The following is a 23356-nucleotide window of genomic DNA, read 5'->3' as shown; positions in this document are numbered from 1 at the left end:
TGTTGCAGAAATTAACTAAAATTCTTCAAAAAACCATAACTTTTAACAGAGGAAAACAAATCTACTGCCTCCCAGACCATGCAAACTATAATTAGTTGAAACCCTGTAAAACAGTCAGAGAAGAAAAGTGAATAAATGAACATTCACTAACAAAGATACATATATATATATATATATATATATATGTATGTATGTGTATGTGTGTGTGTGTGTGTGTGTGTGTGTGTGTAATTAAATTGTCACTTCAGGACACACACAAATGACACTGACTACTAGTATGGTTTCATGAAAATCCAAATGTTTATTTTTAACAAAAGTTATGTGTGTTTTAGTTGTAAAATTTATAAAGAGCATCAATAGTAAAAGAGGTCGGGGTGGGAGGGGGAAAGGTTTATGAGAATATACTCTACTTCATGACATCTTTAAAAAGCAATATTCAAAAGACCCATTAAACTGATTGTTGAAGTGATTCAGTTGGATGGCCAAGAACTGTGAACAGTGGTGAATGATATGATGCAATTCTTTTAAGCTGAGGGCTGGATACTACATGTCAGATGCTGTTACATGCTGGAACTGAGGTGCACTGCTCTAAGGGAGGGCTCTGGAAAGCATCAGACAGACAGCGCATTTGTGTGCACCTTGCTGGGACAGGGAAGTGTGGCTGATGGTGAAACACTAGCACAGGTTACCTAGAGAGGTGGTGCATGCCCCATTTTTGGAAACATCCAAGATTGGGTTGAACAGGGCTCCGGGCAACCCGATCTAACTGAAGATGTCCCTGCTCATTGCAGAGGTTTGGAATGAGTGACCTTTAAAAGTTCCCTTCCAACACAGACTATTTCATGATTTTAGAGCACTGCATGTCTGTAGGACACAACACCTCTGCTACCCAGCCTTTGTGAGTCAAGACAGAGCAGTATCTCTGCAGACTCTGGACAGCTGGTGCACGACTTGTACTCCTGCTTGCAAAACCTTCCTGCTAACTGGAAAGGACACAATGAGGACAGGGCACCACAGGGTCAAAATTGTGAGTCCCCAGCATTCTCTTTGGGCCTGGTTCACACACACATTTACATACAGACTCATGCTAGCAGGCTGAGCACAGTATAACCCCAAACCCACATGGAAATGCAAAGCTGAAAGTCAAATCCAAAAGTCCTTAAACAGTCAAAATGCCCATTGAAATCAATGCTATTTATTCCTGGGATGTTGAAATCATCCATGCATGCAGAGAAGAGGCAATAAGTATATCCATTGTCCTAGAGCTAGTAGAAGCTGGATCTGCCTTGGATGCTGCCATAAATCCTAGCATTTGAAGACCAGTCAGTGAATACACATTAAAAACCAATATGTTATCCATTTGGATTTGCAGAAAAGGAATGACAGGGTGTGATGAATGACTTTATCTATAGTACAGAAGAGTCACAATACTGAACTGGTACTTCAGGGAGGTACTTCTGCATGAGGGGTGAAGGGAGGAGCTCCAGAACCTGTTCTGGAAGATGCTGTGTCAATGTGGCCTTTTGAAGTATTACAGGTTACTGTGGTCATCTCCTGAAGAGTCGCTCTTGGAGAATTGCCGTCAGGTTGTATTTTCCTTTTTTTTCTTCAGGGATCCTTTCAGTTTCTTCCACAAACTATCCTTCCTCTTCATCTTCTTCTCTACCATGGGCAGGGAAGACTCTTTCCTTCGAATTTCCCGCACTAATCCATGAAAGACATCATCAATGTAGAAGCGGAGTGCAGCTGAGGTCTCAAAAAAGGAACAGGAGTATTCTCTGGCTAAACTCTTTCCTTCTTCAGTTGAGACCTAGAAAGAAAAGGAAATAAAAAGACCATAAGTATTCCTTAGTGCATGGAGCATTAATCAGCATGAGAATATTACAATATATATAGTTTGACTTTTTTGACCCTGCAAATCACTGACCTTTAATTTTACAGGAAAATAATCTAGCAGCACCCAACAGAGAAGATTCAAGAGTGAAAGGATCAGACTGAATTCATGAGGTATTTGAACAGAGCAGTCTGGCAATATTTATGTTCTCAGGTATATTATGTCCCTAAATCTGAGACTTCAATTTTTCCTTGCATTTCCTTTCTTTAGTGCAGTAATTCTGTAGCTTGACAGTGCTGGGACCTTTATTCTATAGGCTGGCATGGATGAAGAGAAAGACTTATATAGAATTAAGGCCCTAGAAAATCCTTGTTCAGCATTAACCTAATCCTGGAGGCAACTTGATTCTTTAAGCCCATCAGCTCTCATGCCTTAATATTTTTTAGTCACACTAATTTATGAGCATGCCTTTGAGTGTTTTGGTCTTGGCAGACCTGTAGTCCTTTCACTGAGCTCCTACCTGAGCAGTATGAAGATTCAAAATCTATTTGTTTTTCAGCTCATGTTCCCTAAGTGGCCTCATGTACTCTCTCTTCTTGGAGAACATGTGGGAAACATATTTTGAGGAATTGTAAGGGCAGGAATTACCATGAGCCTAGAGAGAGGGAAGACAGCTTTTTCAACTTGCCTGAATTTTGAAACAGGGAATTTATTCCAAATTTTCATGCTGGCTACCTCTTGGCATAGTGATTAGTGTGTGGTTCAAATAGAGCTTAAATGTCTATCATAAGAACAGCCACAGCCTGTTATTTAAGGCAGTTTTTAAACTTCAGGAGCTCATCCAATAATATGCAAGTCCGCAGAAAAACGCAGAACAAATTGCATGACCTTCTTAATGTTAAGCCAGCTTCCCAGACAGTAGATCACACTTTCTTTTCAGTGTTTGAACGTAAATCTGAATAAATGAATGGCATGAATGACATGCATGGTGCATATTCCAATGTTAGGTCAGAAATCCCAGTCTTTATTTTTATTTACATTTGCATATCATTATTTATTCAAGTAACTTTCCAAACATCCTGATAAAAAGGCAAAAGACAACTTTGAGACAGCCTTGTGCAAGGCTACATAATAGGCTATGAAAAGTCTTGATTGCTGCTGTCTACTGCAAGACTCATCTTGGTACTTTGTTTTTTTGAGGGTTTGGGAGAATTTTTTAATTTGTTTTAGTGATTTGGGTTTGTTTGGGTTGTTTTTGGGGGGGTATGTTTCTTGTTTTGGTTTAGTTTTTTTTGATGGAGGTTGTTGTACTTTGTTTGCTTTGTTTAGTTTTGGTTTTTGTTTGGGTTTGGTTTGTTGTTTGTTTTTTTTTTTAATTATTTCTACCTGAAAACATCCAAGGTGCCATTTATATTTATTAGGGAAATTAATTCCTCTGACTCAAGATGCAAACACTCTCTCTCATACCTATCATGAGGAAAATGCCCTTTATTATCAAATAATGACATCACCTTATAGCATTTATTCCATCTATCTGTAGAGCTGGATGTGGTGAGAAACAGGACTTGGGATGAAACAGAAAATCATTTCATTCCAGCCAGGAGGTTAATCTGCACCAACAATGTACCTGCATAACACAGACTACAGAATTCCTCACTGTCACCTTTGCATCAAGTCACAAACTTTGTGACCTTAGTAAGGATCATTCCTGTGTGCTGCAGGTATAATCTTAATCTAATTAAGAATATTGGGAGGGTAAGCAGGGAGGCTATATGCCAACCTGAATAATACTTACTGACACAATGAAAGATGGTTACTGCTTTCCAACTGCTGTAATTGCCAACCTTTAGCAAAAGACAATGGGTAGCAATATGGTCCTTGTTTTTCTCTGGGCAGCTGTGTAAGCAAAATTCATGATTCGATATGTCTATTGGGCACCATTGAGAAATTGATTGTCTGGATAGAAGACTATTTTGGTTTATTTTGGACTTTATAATGATTTTTTTCCTTGATATGCCTTGTTTCAACTGGAGAATTTTTGTTTGTTTTATTTTGTTAAGATGCTGCAGTTCTAAGCAAATGGTTACACAGAGCTGCAGTTTCTGTGTAGATTTCATACATTCATTACCTAAAAGGAAGAAAAAGATCCACACAAACTGAAACATCCTTATGTTAAAGAATGGTTAGGTTGTAAATATAATTAGAGTACAAGCACAATAATACTCAAAAATTAAAAATTGCCATTTTGCTGTATTTTTCTTGTATTGACCCATCTAGTTACTCCTTTGTTCCACTTTTCCCTTCTTTTTCTTTTTTCTTTTCCCCCCCTTGTTTTGTGCTTTCTAGGTTCAAAATTATGATTCCTCCCCCTTCAAGGAAGAACAATTGCTGGGAAGACATGCTATGCTCTGTAATGAAACAAGACTGCTAAAGCCTGTGAAAACTGGAAAATACTCAGAAGAATTAAACCACGCAGAAAAAACTTCTTCCCAGTCTCTGTATGGCTGGAGGTTTTCAACCTGGCCACATTTTGCTTTGGTTTTGGACACCAGTTTCCTGCCAAGTTACGGAGACAAAATTAAAATTATTAATGGTGATAGTTCATTTCAAAACATGGTATTTTTCTTAAATCTTGCCCTTAGGAACTGATTAACAGCTTCGGCAAAATTTTATGAGCTAATTCAGCATGAGGAGGACACCTGGCACAAACAATTTCAGGACAATTAGCTGATATTTTTCAGCTTCAAGGCTGAAAACATAATTTTTTGCAATATAATGCTGAAATAATTACCATTAGTGCTTCTGGCATCAATGAATATAGCTATAGTAATTCAATTAATCTGTTTGCTGAAGAATCTGTACACATAAAGAGATATCTAGAGGAAAAATACACACTTTTCTTTCAGTTCATAATTTGGTCAAGAGGTCAGACACCTATGGAATAAGAAACAGGGGATAAGGCCCTTGATAAGGTGACTGACGCCCACATAATTCCAGGGATTTACCTTGTTCCCATCTTATTGCCAGAAGAGAAACTATATCATAGAAATCCATCCAAGCTCTTCACAGCCCAGGGGCATGTTGACAAATTGCAGCCTCTGAGGGTCTGTATCAGTGGAAGATATGATCTGTCAGCATGACATGGACAGAAGGTGAAGGAGCGAGGTCATTCTATTGAATATATATCTGGGAAGAAGAGCTTTATATCTTTTCTTTAGAGTAACCCTCCCTGATTGAATCTGGCATTGTTTCCAAGAGTGTGATTCTGGTTATATTGATTCCAATTTAGCTCTTTCCTATGCTAGTAAACCTTAAGACAGGAATGAAGGTGGAAGACTGGTGTAGTGAACATAAGCATAAGCAAGGGAAAATTTAAGACCTGGCAGAATATTCCTGATTTTGATAAAAACTTAAAAACTGTGATAGTCTGGCTGCTGTTTGGATCAGGACTTACATAAGAAGGACATGAAACTTGCAGTACAACCAAAGAGCAAGATCCCTCTGGGACAACTCCATAAAATGGTAATGAAGTGTCATGACTTGATGTCTGGAAAAGAGTCTTCTCATGTCTCCTTTGCAAAGTGCATGGTACTGATGTTCCCATTTGGGCACATATGAGTTGGGACGGAAGACAAGCTTGTGACAACTTATAACTCTGAAACATATCTAGTAAAGGTATACCTGCTACAACAGGTATGTGAACAGTACATGGAACTATAGGCTTAATTTGGGAGGTTTGCATCTCTGGATCACTGAGAGCCACTAGAACAGACCACAGCTTCGTCCTACGAGTAAGTATTGACCAACTACAAACCACATTATATAGCATTAAGATTCTGTTTGTGACTTTTACAAACCTCCCTTGGAAAATTACAAGTGAGATTAAATACAATGCTGACAGCTTGTGAAAGCCACGATGGATGAGCTGCCATCTTTAAGACAGCCAGTTCCCCACTAAGATCAGCTCCATCACAAAACCACCTGGGCTGGATGGTGGGTGTGGTGGTACTGACAATCATTGGGCAGAGCATAAAAATACCTGAATCCCTTTATCTGAGAAGGAAAGTAGAAAGATATTAAACAGATCAATAGTCTGCCTCTGCCCTTGGACTGTCATTACAAGCAAAATCTCCATCAGGATCACAGTAGAATCATAGAATCATAGAATAGATTGGGTTGGAAAAGACCTCTGAGATCATCAAGTCCAACCCTTGGTCCAACTGTAGTCCATTTACTAGATCATGGCATTCAGCACCACGATCAATCTGCGTTTAAAAATCTCTAGGGATGGTGAATCCACCACCTCTCTGGGCAGGCCATTCCAATGCCTGATTACTCTCTCTGGAAAGAATTTTTTTCTGATATTCAACTTAAATTTCCCCTGGCAGAGCTTAAGCCTGTGCCCCCTTGTCCTGTTGCTGAGTGCCTGGGGGTAGAGACCAACCCCCACCTGGCTGGAACTTCCCTTCAGGGAGTTCTAGACAGTGCTGAGGTCACCTCTGAGCCTCCTCTTCTCCAGGCTAAACAACCCCAGCTCCCTCAGCCTCTCCCCATAGGGCTTGTGCTCCAGTCCCTTCACCAGCCTTGTTGCTTTTCTCTGGACTAGCTCCAGCACCTCAATATCCTTTCTGAACTGAGGGGCCCAGAACTGAACACAGTACTCAAGGTGTGGCCTCACCAACACAGAGTCCAGGGGAAGGATCACTTCCCTGGTCCTGCTGGCCACGCTATTTTTGATACAGGACAGGATCCCATTGGCCTTCTTGGCCACCTGGGCACACTGTTGACTCCTGTTGAGCTTCCTGTCAGTTAGTACCCCAAGGCCCCTTTCTGCCTGGCTGCTCTATAGCCATTCTGTGCCCAGCCTGTAACGCTGCAGGGGGTTGTTGTGGCCAAAGTGCAGGACCCGGCACTTGGCCTTATTGAAGTTCATCCCATTGGAATCAGCCCATCTCTCAAGTCTATCCAGATCCCTCTGCAGAGCCCTCCTGCCTTCCAGCAGGTCGACACTCCATCCCAACTTGGTGTCATCAACAAATTTGCTGATGATGGACTCAATCCCCTCATCTAAATCATCAATAAAGATGTTAAACAGGACTGGGCCCAACACAGACCCCTGGGGAACACCACTAGTGACCGGCCACCAGCTGGATGCAGCTCCGTTCACCAGCACTCTCTGGGCCCAGCCCTTCAGCCAGCTCCTAATCCAGGAGAGGGTACACTTGTCCAAGCCATGGGCTACCAGCTTTTCCAGGAGTATATTATGGGAGACAGTGTCAAAGGCCTTGCTGAGGTCCAGATAGACCACATCCACAGCCTTCCCCTCATCCACCAGGTGGGTCACTTGATCGTAAAAAGAGATCAGGTTGGTCAGACAGGACCTGCCCCTCCTAAACCCATGGTGGCTGGGTCTAATCCCTCGCCCACCCTGAAGGTGCTGTGTGATTGCACTCAGGATGATCTGCTCCATAACCCTGCCAGGCATGGAGGTAAGGCTGACAGGCCTGTAGTTGCCAGGGTCCTGCTTGTAGCCCTTTGTGTGGATTGGGGTGACATTCGCCAACCTCCAATCATCTGGGACCTCCCCAGAGAGCCAGGACTGTTGGAAGATGATGGAGAGCAGCTTGGCAAGCTCTTCTGCCAGCTCCCTCATCACCCTGGGATGGATCCCGTCTGGTCTCATAGACTTGTGAGGATCCAGCTGGCTCAGTAAGTCAGTAACTATATCCTCCTGGAATACAGGAGGGCTATTCAGGTCCCTCTCCCTGTCTACCAGCTCCAAGGACCAGTTGTCTTGAGGCCCACCTTTCTTACTGGTAAACACTGAGGCAAAGTAGGTGTTAAGTACTTCAGCCTTCTCCTCATCTTCCTTAACTATATTTCCCCACAAGTCCAACAGGGAATGGAGGTTTTCCTTGCCCCTCCTTTTATTATTAATGTATTTATAAAAGGACTTTTTGTTATCCCTAACTGAATTGGCCAAATGAACTTCAAATTGCACTTTTCTTTCCCTGATTTTTTTTCTGCATGACCTAGCTCTTTCTGTAAATTCTTCATAAGTAGCCAGCCTTTTTTCCACAGTCTGTAAACTTTCTTTTTATCCCTGATTTCTTTCAGAATCTCTCTATTTAACCAAGCCGGCCGTCTTCCCCTCCGGCTGGCCTTTCGGCACACTGGTATAGCCTGTTGCTGTGCACTCAAAATTTCCTTCTTAAAACATGTCCAATCCTCCTGGATCCCCTTGCCTTTAAGGGTTGTTTCCCAGGGTATGCTCTGAATCAGTTTTTTGAATAGGCCAAAATCTGTCCTCTGGAAGTCCAGCATAGAGGTTTTAATGGTGGCTCTCCTTGCATCCCTGAGGACTGAAAATTCTATTATTTCCATGGTCACTATGCCCCAGGTGGCCTCCAAACACTACATCATCCACCAGCCCCTCTCTGTTTGTAAACAGTAGGTCTAGTGGGGCCTTACGCCTGGTAGGCTCATTGACCAGTTGATGAAGGAAATTGTTCTCTATACACTCCAGGAACCTCCTTGACTGCCTCTTCTCTGCAGTATGAAGCTCCCAGCAGATATCTGGCAGGTTAAAGTCACCCACAAGAACAAGGGCCAGAGATTTTGTGACATCTGCCAGCTGCTTGTAGAACAATTCATCTCCTTCATCATCCTGGTTGGGCGGTCTGTAACAGACACCCACAACGGTGTCAGCCTCGTTGGCCTTCCCCCTGATTCTGGCTCACAGGCACTCAACCTTGTCACTGCTGACCTCAATTTCAACAGAGTCAAGAGACTCTCTAACATATAAAGCCACCCCTCCACCCCTCCTTCCCTGCCTGTCCTTTCTGAAGAGCTTGTAGTCCCCCATAGCAGCACTCCAGTCATGTGATTCATCCCACCTCGTTTCTGTTTCAGCAACTATGTCATAGTTTTCCTGCTGCACTATGGCTTCCAGCTCCTCTTGTTTGTTTCCCATACTGCGTGCATTGGTGTACATGCACTTCAGCTGGGCCACTGACTTCATTCTCAACTCGGGCTCTATGCCCTTAGGCTTATCTCTGGAGAGCCCAGCTGCCGTCCCTTCCCCCTTCAAACCTAGTTTATAGCCCTCCTAACGAACCCTGCCAACGTATGGGCTACAGTTCTTTTGCCCTTCCTAGATAGATGAAGCCCATCTGCTTTGACGAGACTGGGCAACACGGAGTTAGCCCCATGATCAAAAAACCCAAAATTTTGACGATATCACCATCACCTAAGCCACCTATTGGTAAGCTGGGCTTTCCTAAACCTCTCCTCATTCATCCCAGCTAGCACAGGAACTGAGGCAATTACTCCCTGTGCTCCTGTCCCATGAAGAGATCGGGTCAGTGCCTTGAAATCTTTTTTAATTACCCTGGTACTCCTTTTATTAATGTCATCACTTCCAACCTGGACAACCAACAGTGGGTAATAGTCTGAGGGTTGGATAAGCTTAGGAAGTCTTTTGGTAATATCCCTCACCCTGGCCCCAGGAAGGCAGCAAACTTCCCTGTGGGATGGGTCTGGCCGACATAGAGGGCCCTCAGTTCCCCTCAAAAGGGAGTCACCGATTACAACAACCCTTCTCTTTTTCCTTGTATCTGTAGTTGTAACCCATCTGGTAGACTGGGGGTAACCAGAAGACCTTGTAGATAGATCTTCCTCCTGACTGTCCTCCATCAGACTTTCTGAGTCCAGGGCCATATACCTGTTTTTTTAAGGGCACCCTGGCAGGTGAAAGGGGTTGAGAGGGGGTGTTTTTGCCTCTACGATCAGGCACCTGTTTCCATCCATACCCATCCACATGGTCTGTTCTGTCTGCCTGATGGCAGGAGGGGCTGGGCTTCACCACCTCCTGCTAGGTTTCCTTAGGAGTCGAAATTGACTCCACCAGTCAAATTCCCTTTCACTCTCAATTATGTTTCTGAGCCTTTCCACCTCTTCCTTTAGGTCTGCCACCAGACACAGCAAATCGTTCACCTGCTCACATCGTATGCAGGTGTTTCTCACACTGTCCTCTGGTAGTAGGTCCAGGCTCAAACAGTCTATGGAGCCAGAGGCCTGAGTGGCTGCATCATTTTTAGAGGGTTCTGTCTGTATCGACACCCCTCTACTGGTAAAAGGAGCAACAGCTTTCATTCTTTTGGGAGGCATGACTGCTTTGAGATGTGGGGAAAGGTAGAAAAGAGAAACAAATACCAGACAGAAAACCAACCAAACAAATAAATAAAAAAAGCCGCAAAAATACCTAGGTTTATGCCCTGCCTGTTCGCCCTGCCTGTGCAAACTGCCGTGCAAACTGCTGTGCAAACTGCCGTGCCACGCCCTCACTGATGTGCCACGCCGGTTTGCCTGCTCCTGTTCGCCGCGCTCCAGGTCGCTTGCGCTCCCTAGAGATGTTTTTAAAGCTTTCTCACTCTCCTGCTAACGAGGAAACCACACCTCCAACTCCCCTCTGAGTCACCTGCTAACAGTATTTTACGTTCTGCAGAAGAATCCAAGTAGATTTCATTGATGGAGATCATATTGGCAGGGTCAGCTACAGCATCTTGAGTGAGTTAGTGGTGAACCTCATGCAGGAAAGCAATGCATTTCCACCCGTGCATCACACCCCTAAAGCAGCATGTTCTACTTGAGGTTGTTTTTGCAGTTTTCGTCTTGTGACTGGGACCTCCAGTTTGCCATGGAGAGATCTGGAGGCTGCAGGTGGAGTGCTAAGGGTTGAAAGGGTTCTTCTAAATATTTATTACAGACATCTACCCTGAGAGTATCATTAAAATTGTATAAATTTAGGTAATTATATAGTAATTATATATCTAAAATCCTTCTTCATTTTTTTTTCTTTTTCTTTTTTTCCCACTGAAGAACATGGTCTTGACCAGAGGCTGAAGGGTACACATATTGCTCAAAAGAATGCTAACCTAAATCCCACTGAGGTTGATAGGAGGAATTCTAGTTGGTTTTGACCATGCTTTGCACTTTTGAAAAGCAATAATTTATGAGAGTTGTAGGCAAAAGATAACATAGGGAGGGATGCAGCATATTGAGCCATGTTTCCACCACAGTAAATCATAAAAGTAGCCGGATAAGCCATGAGGATACTCAATGATGTCTGGGAAAGGCCCACAGCCTTTTCTTTCATGTCTGGTGGATTTTTTCTGTTTCTCAACAAGTTCCATTCCAGAAAATCATAAGCAGTTGCCAGGTTGTGTATTAGCACTTGGACATCAGTTTAGAGACAGGCAGGCAATCGAGAAGTGTCCACACACATGTGTTTGGGTCCCTTCCAATCACAGCCCATTCACTTAGCATACTGAGACAAACATAATAAATTTTTGGTAGAGGTGTAAAGCTATGATATTAGAGAAAAAAACCTGTGGAGATCAAAAATATTCCTAATTTTCTCAGTCTTTAATAAGTAAATTATACAAAAGAAATGCAGAAAAGTAATCTCGTGGGTCTAGAAAGTGAATAGCATCATGGACAACAAAATGAAAAATAGTAGGTGTTGCCTATGTGACATGAGGAGTATTTTTTTTAATCCCTGCACTGATGACTGAATTTGTGCTTAAGGCACTTCCCAAAGAGCAACTGTGAGTTTTCTCATTAATCATAGAATCACAGAATCATTTATGTTGAAACAGACCTCTATGATCATCAAGTGCATCTGTTAATTGAACACTGGCAGACCCAACCCTAAACCATGTCCCTAAGTGCCACATCCACATGTTGTTTGAACATTATCAGGAACAGTGATTCTACCACTGTCATGAGTAGCTCGTTCCAATGCCTGAACATTCTTTCAGTGAAGATATTTTTACTGATATCCAATCTAAACCTTCCCTGGTGCAATCTGAAACCTTTTCCTCATTTTATATCACTTGTTACCTGGGAGAAGAGACAGACCTTCCCCTTGCTGCAACTTCCTTTCAGGTAGCTGTAGAGAATGATGAACAACAATCAGGTCTGACTAATTTTAACCAGTCTCAGTTCATAACTCTATGTCTAGGGTACCAGGTCAAAATTAGCACTGCCAGGTGTCAGAGTCTCAGCCAAGAACTTGGACAGGGAAAAGCTCTGCATTTTGATAAATAGGACTCTGTCCAGTAAAAACTGAGCTGAATGTTGTTGTCTTGCCACCTGCCTTTTTTAGATCCAAAAGCTTTCCTTGTAAACATCTGAATTATGTTTTGAGAAACATGCAGCCCAAACCACCAAGCTAAGAGCTGACAATACCTATATCATTTTTGACAGTTATTAATTTTTAACTTGGACAAGTATTGTATCAACAGACATGTTGGCAGAGACTTCCTACAGGCTGGTATAAGGATCTTTCCAAGTGTGAAATGCTATTGTTCAGGTCAAAGCTCAAACACTTGGCTATTACAGTAGTGGCTGGGGTTGAAAACATGAGCAGAACATGATAAAATGGGAAAAATAAATCTTTCTGTCTTCTTGAGACAGGCAGCACTGTTGTTATTTGTTCATATAATACATGTCATGGAATATTTTTTAAAAAGATAAAAGAGTGTTCCAAGGCCTTTTACCCTTCTTCATTTTCTTTAGTTCTTTACACTTATAAACTGCCTATCATATTCTTGCCACTGAGCAATGACACTTCAGAAAGAAAGGGAAAAAACCCAAGATCAACGTAAACTTAACTTAAACTGAAAAAAAACTGTTGAAGAGCAGAGTTTGTGAGAAAGCAGTATGACAAGTGTGACCAGAGATTTGACATAACTTTGTTTCAGTCCAAACAAATGCACAGTAAATGCAAAAGTTAACCAAAAATCCTTGATGTTAAACCCTCCAGTTTCCATGACTCAACATCAAATATTCTTCTCTGTTTCAGATTTTAAAGTTAATTTTAATGTGAATTATTGCTTAAAAATATAATGTTGGAACTTTTCCTTCTGCAAACTTAGACATTTTAACCTTCTCATATGATCCCTTTCCCAAAGATGCACTACAGTTACAGATTTGATTTGGCCAGGATTCCACTAGAATTCACAACTGGTTTTCACTGATACAAACCAGCATTTTTCATTCAACCAAACAAGTGCACCTTACTTTTCCCCTCAGTCCCTGGGGAAGCACGCCTCTTTTCAGTAGAAATTAATGAGTAACACATGCTGCAGAAATGTGAAAGGAGAATTTCATGTCAACACCATTACTCTTAAATCCATTTGGAACTCTTCAGGAGTAATTAGTTGAACAAACCTCACTCTGACTTCATGGCAGGCAATTCTGCAGGCTCAGCTTTGATGGGTTTCTAGATTACAAGGCCAGACAAGATAAAAGCTGACATAGCATTAATCACCATCTTGAAGGTATTGCAATTAGTTCTGTTCCTCCTTCTCCCGCCTCAGAGTATACACGTCTTATAAGACTTTTCTGTGGTTTTTTTTCTGGTCTTGCAACTCTTTTTTACTGGTTTCATACTTAAGCATTTTTGGTGATCAGAAAGGGTTCTAGCATGAATGGTCATGGGTGTAGGTAGGATTAACAGGCTGAGACAAGAACATGAGGTTTGACTGTGTGAATTTATGCCCTGGAGGAACTGGATGCCATGGAAATAGCACATGGCACAGCAATACACATCTCATGTCCTCAACTGCTCCAGTTTCTGAAGGGACTCACATTACAGAGGCTCAGATATTTCTTCCCTTCCGCTCTTAGCCTGGACTTTGCTTTAGGAAGAAAAGAATAGGCAGGAATAAAAATTCAGTTTTAGCAATGAAGGAAATGATAGTACTGTCTGGCACTTCTGTGAAGAGCTTTGTGTTCTTTTTTTAGGGAATGGAGGGTGGAGAGTGTGGGTTTGTAAAATTAATTTGCTCATTTTTACAGGAAATCTATTTAAGATATTGACAAAAAATAAATTTCTAGACAAAACTAGAGTGACTGATCTGTCTGAAATTATATACTTCTCTCCAGGTTAGTCACTAAGGTGTGACCTGAAATACAGTTTAAAGTGTATTCTGAGCCACGAAGAAACACACTCTCTTTTGATCCAAGACCACTGCAAATTGTTGGAGCTTGTGGAAGATATCTGAGGGAGCATCATCAAACACTTGTTCTTATGCACTTCACTGTTGATTACTATTAGATTCGATTCACATTTTCCCTGACTGCTATAGTGATTTCTATCCTCTTACATGAAAACTCTAAGCTAGTACTAGCTATTTCATTAAATACATCTGTGTCATATTTTTTCACATGACAAAATTCTACATTAGGTGCTAATTAATGCTTGAATAATTTCTGGAGAGTTTTAGCATCTTTTGTTATGCATATTATTGCTCATCACTAATATCTGCCTAGCCTTTCTCTCCGTTTTGAAATTTTATTATTTTTCCACATTTTGGATCCTCAGTATTCTTGCAACACAGGAGATATTCCTCAACGTAATTCCATTCCTGCTTTGGGCAAATGTCTGGAATAATGAGAAACATTCTCCATGCAGCTGCTTAGTTACAAAGCAAGAAAAGCACATGTTTTGGTGTATTGTTTCCAACTCATGATAATGCTACTTCATTATTTCACAGATACAATGCTGAATAACTAATCAATGTCTCACTTCTTATAAGAATCTCTCTGAAATCAGGGTGCTGTCTGCAGTTTAGGCTTTGAAGCTGTTCGCTACTAAAAACTGCACTGCTTTGACTTTGTCTTGTCAAAAGCAAGACTGATGAGTGGTTAAAGCATCTTTACATCAGGAAATGTTTCTGGAGAGATGGCCTCAGGATCTGACTGAATTGGATACTCAAAGCCACATGATCCTGTATCAGTCAGCAATAGCTCTGGGTCTAATTTGAAGAGAATGTGGAAGTGTTAAACCCTTAACATCAGTCTTCAAGATGAATAAGTTCAGGTCAATTGCTCAAAGCATTTTTCAGAGATCTGACAATTTTCTAAATTGTCCATCATCTTTAAAGGTACTTTGATTGCAACACTCAGCTGAAGACATAGATGACCATAAGACTGTTGCAAAATCAGGCGTTTCTACATCAGTTTTACCTGGACGTCTGTTAGAGAAGATCAAGGCTTTTTAATGGGGAAAAAAATATCCAGGAATTGCACTTTTATGTTCACAAGAAAGGAGAATCTTTTCAATTTTTTAAGCAACAACAAATAAATTAATTCTCATCTGATAACAGCAGATGGTTAGTTAAAGAAAAAAAACAACAAAAACAAACACATGAAAGAAGCTGAAAATGTACATTTTAGACTTCTTTTTAAGCATATAGAAAGTTAATAGTATTGAATGCTTATTTTAATAACTGTTAGTGACTTCTACTGCTTTGTGAGCACAAGTTCACTGTCAGTCCAGTACAGCCAACCCCCATATCTTTTATCTGTCTGCAGACTGGTGTAGGCTACTTTCAGTAATGTATTAGACATTGAATTTCCACTAGTCACTTGACTGCATTTCTTCATCAGAACACAGGCACTAAGCAGACTGGGGATTGAGTGAATAACTTAATTCTTGGCAAGGTAAACCAATCTCCCTGATATTATGTTTCTTTGAAGAGGAGAGTAATACTGTAACAGCAACATTTTGTCCTGAAACACTCCATTGGCATAAGAAAATAATAAAGCAGGAGACAGTGAGGAGGGAATACCAAGACACTGCTTTCAGTGTTCTATTTTCCTTATGTACCTGCTGAAGATTGAGAAATGCAGTTCAAGAAACTCAAAGGAAACCATAAAGAAATCTGGAGAGCTAAATACAGAGCAAGGAAGAGTCAGAAACAGATATGTATTTATTTCGGCATGTTTGTACACAGGACCACAAACAAGAACTGTAGATGAAACAAACAAAAAACCAAAACCATACAACCAAGCAAAAACATCAGTGGTTCAGAGAACTGAAGTAATCTTTTGAGCCAAAGTAACCAAAGCTTTTGTTTAGTTAATTGTCTCATTTTTAGGCAGAGAATCAGATGACTGCAATTAAGCTCTGAAAGTTCCCATTTGCTTAAACTGAATATGAGTTTCCAACACTCAAATAGAAAGGTCACAACAATATGTTCCAAATGCACTAATCAGTGTTCTTTGTCCTGACATTACACGCAGTTTCACACCACATGGAGTGCAGCACACATGTATCCTGGTGTAGAGTTTTTGCATCTAAACGTCTTAGACTCAGATTGCAGGGAACACCATCCTAAATTCCTGGCATTGAAAAAAAGTAATTGCTAGAAATTTCTCCTTCCTCCTTTCATCTCCATGCAATTGTCATCTGCTGGGATTCAGGGATTCTGTCCACGTTGCTGAAGTGAATGTTTGACAGAAGGGAGGCAGAGGACAAATTTATAATGTATTTATAAAGATTTGAACTGCAACAGATTTTTTTTTAAGTCATCTGCTGAAGTAAGCACAGGTTGAAATACATGAGGTATCAAAGTGTTTTATGCACAATTTACAGAATAATGTTTCACCTTTCCATCTTTTACTTGAGTTACTTTTTAAAGTAAAAGTTACAGGATGCAACAAGAGAGGGATGTTATGTTTTTCCTGTAACATGTAATTAATTTTGAGGGTTTAGTAATTTTGAAGTTTATTATGAAGGTTTGTCAAACAATCTAATTACAGGAAATATTGCAAAGTGTCTTTATAAAACTAATAGCATTGATCTTCCCCATGTCAATATTAATTCAGACAAAATATCACACTTTTGAAAAATATGAATGGATTGAAAATGTTATGGTAGCTTTATGGAAGCTTCCTTTTCAGCCCCTTTCTAATGTGCTGAAAGGAGAGCTCATCTCTTCTTGGTCACTGGAACATTGAAAGTGAGAGGCCCATGACACAGGAACCTCAAAACAGGAGTGACAGCTGCATAAGGACCACTCATTTAACTCCATCATGTGATGTGATATACCACTGTGGACAGTGCATAATAGAAACTCGGGTCTGAAGAACTGTGTATGAAAGAGAAAACAATGAGAAATGAATGTGTGAAGGGAGAAAAATTAAAAATCTTAAATAGCCAATGGCCAGCAGGAAGGGGTATAAGAATATATTTAGCTAATTAGGCATAACAAACTGTCTTATTGCCTTGCTCAAATTACCTCATTGTTACTGCAGGCTAAGAACATGGGCTTGGTTAGTTTCCATGGTAAGTTGTTCATATATCTGTGGTTACCTTGTCCTTTTGGCAAGCTCCCTGTTTGGGGATCACTTCTTTGGATAACCCTTCCATGTTTTCGGCCCATGGGCTTTGATTTGTAGTTAGAAGACTGAGTGGGCAGTACCATGGTGTAATGGAGAGCACTCTGTACTCTGAATCCCAAGGTCCTGAGTTCAAGTCTCTGTGCAGACTGTTCCCTGGCAGTTAAATGCCTCCCTGCCACCCGATCCCATCAGATCTCGGATGCTTAAGCAGGGTCAGCCCCGGTTAGTACCAGCTACTGTAGACAGTCCTGAGGACTTCACTGTCACTGTCCAAGCTTGCTCGCCATGGCAAATGAACCCTTAGGACTTAAACAGTGGGGCCAGTTCTGCACATGCTGTGCCTCACCTAAAAAAATCCACTGCGCAGGCTGGGACGGCACACCCACTTGGAGAGAGCCCTTCCCAAATCTGCGTTCACAAAGTCTTGTCATATATACATACATAGAAGACATAGCACCTTAAAATAAGCAAAATAACAGCTAACTACTGGTAGAACATTAACTTAGTGTACTTTCTTGCTTATATCTCCAAGACATGTTGGATACTTTATTAAAAGAAACTTAAGCAACAGTGGTGCTTGAGAGTTTATCAGAGAGTTTTTTTCCTAGAGATTTTGGTTGTTGTGTCTGTTCGTTTGTTTTCTTGTTGGTTGGTTGGTTGGTTGGTTGGTTGGTTGGTTGGTTGGTTGGTTGGGGTTTTTTGGGTTTTTTTGGTTTCTTTTTGGTTTGGTTTGGTTTGTTTGTTTGGGGTTTTTTTTGGTTTTTTTGGGGTTTTTTTTTGTGTGTTTTTTTGTGGTTTTTTTTTTTTTGCTAAAGCCAAACAGGGATTCCTCTTCTTATTTACTGACACAAAGTACATAGTAAAGAGAGATGAGAGAAGCAGAAGAGTGAAGATGGAAGGATGGCAGAGGGAAGGAAGAGAGACTATATCTTTATTATGCTAGCGTGGGGCTAGAATGAGAAAATGGACTCTTAGCAAACAGAATAAAATAAATTCCTTGCTAGAACCATCTGTTTAACCTCTTCTATCCATGATGTATTCTTCCAATTATGCAGATACTCTCGATGTATAAAAGATTCTGTAATAACATATCCTGTGAGCCAACATTGTGATTACAACTCACATTCTTATACAGAGTAATAGACTTTTCAGTCCACCACTGATAAAGTTGTAGCTAAGTTTACCCAGCAGCATGTGTGAAAGTGCATCTACACCAATAAACACATACACAAGAAATGCTGTTGGCATCAGGTCGAGCCTTTCCAATCTATCTGGCAGAAAGGCTGGCCTTACAGAAAAATGTGGACGTGAATGTTGACAAAACACTATTCTGGAGAGTCCCTTCAGTACTGGGAGGCATTCAGCATCAGCTCCTCTGCAGATTAGAAATCATTTATGACATTTATTTATTTCCCATGTTTCAGTTGGATAATATAGTGGAACCTGTGGTCTGGTCAGTCACTGGAAGTGATGGTGAAAAGGTGAAAATGCAGCATATGTGGCACAGATGCCACAATCCAGGTGGTACTCCTGTCTTTTCTCAAGGTTTTCCAGAAATTTTTACAGATAAAAATGTTGGAGCCTAATCTGGGGTACAAGCAACCAGGTAGACTGCTGTTTCTGCATTCCTCCAGACATAAGCTTAAAAACTACAAGAAAGATTGAAAATAAAAGAAAGGAAACAGAACTTATGATAAATGCATTAATAATACTGTGTGGGAAAATAAAACATTAAAACATGGAGCATTTTAAGGGCTGGGGAGAAGAAAGATACAGTTTCTTAGGAATGATTTGATCTGACTGATTTAATATTAACACTATTTTATCACTGATAATGACAGTAGGTGGTATGTAAATCTGGAACTTATGCAGATTCTCATCCATACCTGAATGAGCAACTCCACAGCTCAGATTATGGAGCTGAATTGGCAGGATTATCAAAGAATGGCTTGGATTGGAAAAGAGATTAAAGATCATCTCGTTCAACTCCCTTGTCATGTGCAGAGACATCTTCCACTAGATCTGGTTGCTCAAATCCCCACCTGGCCTGGCCAGGTGGTCCAGCCACAATTTCTCACAGCATCCAGCAGCTCCACATCACTCTTATCCTGGGATCCCCAGAGTTGGACACAGTTCTCCAAGGGGCTTCTCCACAGAGTGGAGTAGGACAGGAGAATCACCTCCTTCAACCTGCTGATCACATTTCTTTTGGTGTACCCCAGAACATCGGGGATTCCTGGGAGACCATAACACATTGCTGGGTCATGAGCTTCTCATGCACCAGCACCCCAAGTCCTTCTCCTCAGGACTGCTCTCAGTCACTTCTCTGCCCAGCCTGTACTTGTGATTGGGGTTGCCCCCACTCACATGCAAGACCTGGTGCTTGCCCTTGTTGAACTTCATGAGTTTCCTGTAGTCCCACCTCTCATACCTTTCCAGATCCCTCTGAATGGCCCATCCCTTCCCTCCATAGAGTGACCAAACTACAGGGCTCAGTGTCATTGGCAAACTTGTAACAGCCTTGCCCATCCACACAGGTATAAAAATGAAAAAAGACAGAAAATAACTCATTGGATTTCTCTCAGGGAGCTTGCTTACTATTTCCTAATGGCTGATTTTTTTATTTTCTTAAATACATAGATAAACCTAGGTTTGGGGGAATAAAATTGCTTGTACTAAAAGCAACAGCTGGTGAAAAACAGAAAGTGCTTGAGGCCTTAGCAAGTACTGTCAGTGGCAATTCAGGACATGTTATTACCCAAATATTTTTTTATCTGTAGAATTAAAATGAGTGTTATCAAATGGTTTAGGAAACAATAAATGGCTGTGGTAAGGTTTTGTTCTATGTGATGGAAAGAATAATAATAAAGGCTATGTATGATATCTTTGAGAAAAATATGTAGAAAAGTAAATGTAGATCCCATTACAGGAAGAAGACGTAGTTGTTATGGTTGACACAAATTTTTCAAGGTGAAATTAAATATTTTCTGCTAAAAGATGTATAGAAATCAGAGAATCATTGCATGGTTTAGGAAGGAAGAGATCTCTGCACGTCATCTAGGGTAAACTCCTGCTCATAATGGGTCCACCTGAAGCAGATCACCCATGACATTTTCAGCCAGGTTTTGAACTCTTCCAAGGAAGGAAATCTCACAGCCCTTCTCAGTCCTTCTACCACTGTTTAAACACTCTCAGAGTGAACAAAACAAACAAAACCCTTCATAACTGAACATATTTTTTGTGCTTCAAATATTTTTTTAAATAATCTCTTTTCTGCTGCGTTTGTTTCTCCTGCTAGTTTATCTTTAAACTAGCACTCCTGTAAGACCATTTCTCCAGCCTCACATTGTCATCTTTGTTTATATACCCTTTATATACCCTATATGGCAGTGTATCAACCACCTCATTCAGTAAAGTACCACTTATTTGCCACCTTGGAATTCAGTTGTTAGTATTTATATTCAAAATACTGCCTCTGAGGAAATGAACCTCTGAGGAATGCTTCTAGTAGTTCACTGCTATCTGGCCTTTCTACTGCTCATCACAATCCAGCCAAGTTGGTCATCCAGATAATTTCCATTCACCTTTTGTCTACCTTTCCAAACCATACTTCATTTGTTTGGCTGCAAGGACATTGTGTATGACTGAGTAGAATGCTTTTTTGCAGTCAAGGTGAACATAATCCACTTCTTTCATCCACAGAGCCACTCTTCTGAAGCCCACCACAGAGCACAGCTTCTCAGGTATGATTCACCCTTGGTAAATCCATACTAAATGTCCCCAGGGACTTTCTTATCCTTCAGGTGCCTGGACTTCACATTGTGGGAGTGTTTGCTTAATAAACACGTCATCCACTTCTTCTAAGGGAAACTGTCACTGAAAACATTTATCAACATAATTGATTTATTACTTATCTCAGGTAAACTGAGTGTACACTCACCATCTGAGACCTGTCACTTCATCCTCACTGAAGCTGTTTCTGAGGCTGCTCAAAGAACATGCATTAAAATGTAACCGATGAGTCAAGATGAATATAAAAAGAGATAGCACTTTCCCATGTAAGGAAATACAGATAGAATTTTTTGATAAGATTCTGGGTCATAATATGAGTTTTTGCACTTACTGAATTTCTGCTTTACTACTGTTTGGATTTTTTTAATTTGTTTTTCTAACCACTTTTTATGTTTTGAAAGCTTGATTAGATACTTCTAATAATTTTTCTTAATAGTATTTTATCAAAAAGAGTGCAAATCCATAGTAGAACACATATTCTCAAAAAGGACAGACCGTGACAATGTAAGAGAAGATCTCACAGCCTAAGACAATGAAAAAGAGAATACAAATACTCAGTTCTTATGCCCTATGAGCATTAGCAAATTAATTAAAATTATCAAAGCAAATGAAAAAGTTTCTGTTGCACCTCAGTTCAGACCCTAAAAAAACAGGCTGGTAACAAGAAGTCATCCATCTCTGAACAGGTGTTGCACCTGAGTATACCAAATAAAGTGGTGGAAGGAAGGAGACAGTGAAAGAAGGGAACAGCTTAGACCACAGATGGCTTAAAGTGATCCAAGAAAATATTTGTTTTAAATTCAAAATGACTGCACATTTTCATATACAGCTCTAGACACTGAGACCTACCCATGAAAAACAGATGATTTGCTCTTGCTTCCCAATGTTGATATGACATTTACAGCAATGGTTGTTTTTCTCCACTGTCTCTAGTGATAGAGAACTCTTTTGATCTGTATCCACATTCATTACTACTTTCTTTCTAGAACATCCACTGAACTTTGCACTTCATAATCTGATGACGGGGCACACTGCAGACTGCAGAAAAGCTATACCTACATGATGAGTAAATAGCTTAAATGAAAATTACACTACAGCTCATCTGCAATAGGATTTAACAGTTTTCAATTTCTTTAGTCTTCTAGGGATTAGGTGTCTTATGTTGACTCACTTTCTTTTCTGTTATTAGTGTACTCTGCATTTGTAAGCTCGTAGTCCTGTGAAATCAATAAGGTCTCTCATAGAAAATACAAATGCTTACTCTGCCCATCAGTTGTACAAGTTCTCTTGTCTTGGGTAAGGACCTCTGCCCTTTCAGGTTTTTTGGGTACAATCAGAAAAAAAAAATAGTTTTCTGATCTGGTTACTAGCAGGTTGAATGCACTGATAACAGGAGACAAAGATGTTTCTCACTGACATTCCACCTGCCCAAGTGTACCTAGTCCTTGTGTGATCACATGGATGGAGAGGAGAGAAGAGAAGAGGACAGGACAGGACAGCATAGGGAGAGAGTGGAGTCCTGCAGCCTCTGTATATTCATTATTAATCAGTAATCATCATCTAACTTCTAGGCGGAATATGTTCCTTTCCAGAAAACTCCCATTAGGTGTTTTTCCCTCGCTGTCTTTTATTTTAAATGGTTCTTCCTCACCATTCTTTATGCTCCTTTACTTCTTATCAGCATATGCACATATGTTTGTCACAACTCTACTTTCATTTAGGCTGAAGAAATTAAACTGTCTCTAATTTTCTCTGATAGGACCAGCCTGATACATATGCTCTACATCTATTCCAATTTGAACTTGCTATCATCACCCATAAGACATTACAGCTAATCTTAACTGATATTTCACTTGTATCTTCTATATTACTTTCAATGCTTCCATGCCCCTGATAAACAAATCACTCTGAATACCTCTTGAAGTGACATTCATTTTATACACAATTACATGACTTTTGTAGTTTATAATCACCCTGCAAGTGGCTGATATATCCAAGATTTCTTTCCTGCCTTCCAGCTGATGTGTTGTAGCAAAAAGCCTTGCTATTAGTCCTTAAGGATATGACCTTGCACTTTTTACAATTGCATTTAATTCCACTTCTATCACTCCTCTGGGTCACACAGCTTTCCCCTCACAATAATCCTGTCTCTTCTAGATAGAAAATGCTTCCACTTTGTGTTATCAGCAAATTGTGTCAGTACACTCTTGCATTTTTATGCCTAGGTCATTAATGAAAATGTTAAAGATCAGCAAATTGAAGCGTAATACCTAATATTTTTAGGTGGTAGATCAAGTTCCAACTCGTGGGGCCAGATTCAAATCCTCCATTTCTAAAATGTTACTTAAATTTAAGACCATGTGTGGTTTTATACGTGTGCAATCCAGCTGTCATAATTTTTTTTTTGCCAGCAAATCACCAGTCTCTGTTGGCCCATCTCAACCAACCCATCTGTTATGGTTATACAGAATATAGTGGAGAAAAGGCTGATTTATGAAATGCTGGATGATTGTCCCTATTTTTATTAATGTGTGA

At 40.5% G+C, this 23356-nt stretch overlaps 1 protein-coding gene across 1 annotated transcript in view; it reads right to left on the bottom strand.

Moving 5' to 3' along the window:
* Window positions 1–327: 327 nt before the first annotated feature.
* RIT2 (Ras like without CAAX 2) overlaps window positions 328–23356 on the bottom strand; it is a 191244-nt gene continuing 168215 nt past the window's right edge. Inside the window, exon 5 of the mRNA XM_071580582.1 lies at window positions 328–1810. Coding sequence (XP_071436683.1) covers window positions 1583–1810 — 228 coding nt within the window. The 3' untranslated portion in view covers window positions 328–1582. The remainder of the gene's footprint in view (window positions 1811–23356) is intronic.

The sequence above is a fragment of the Pithys albifrons genome, chromosome Z (genome assembly GCF_047495875.1).
Source record: "Pithys albifrons albifrons isolate INPA30051 chromosome Z, PitAlb_v1, whole genome shotgun sequence".
In the NCBI taxonomy this organism is placed as follows: domain Eukaryota; kingdom Metazoa; phylum Chordata; class Aves; order Passeriformes; family Thamnophilidae; genus Pithys; species Pithys albifrons.
This window is presented reverse-complemented; position numbering and strand designations above follow the sequence as displayed.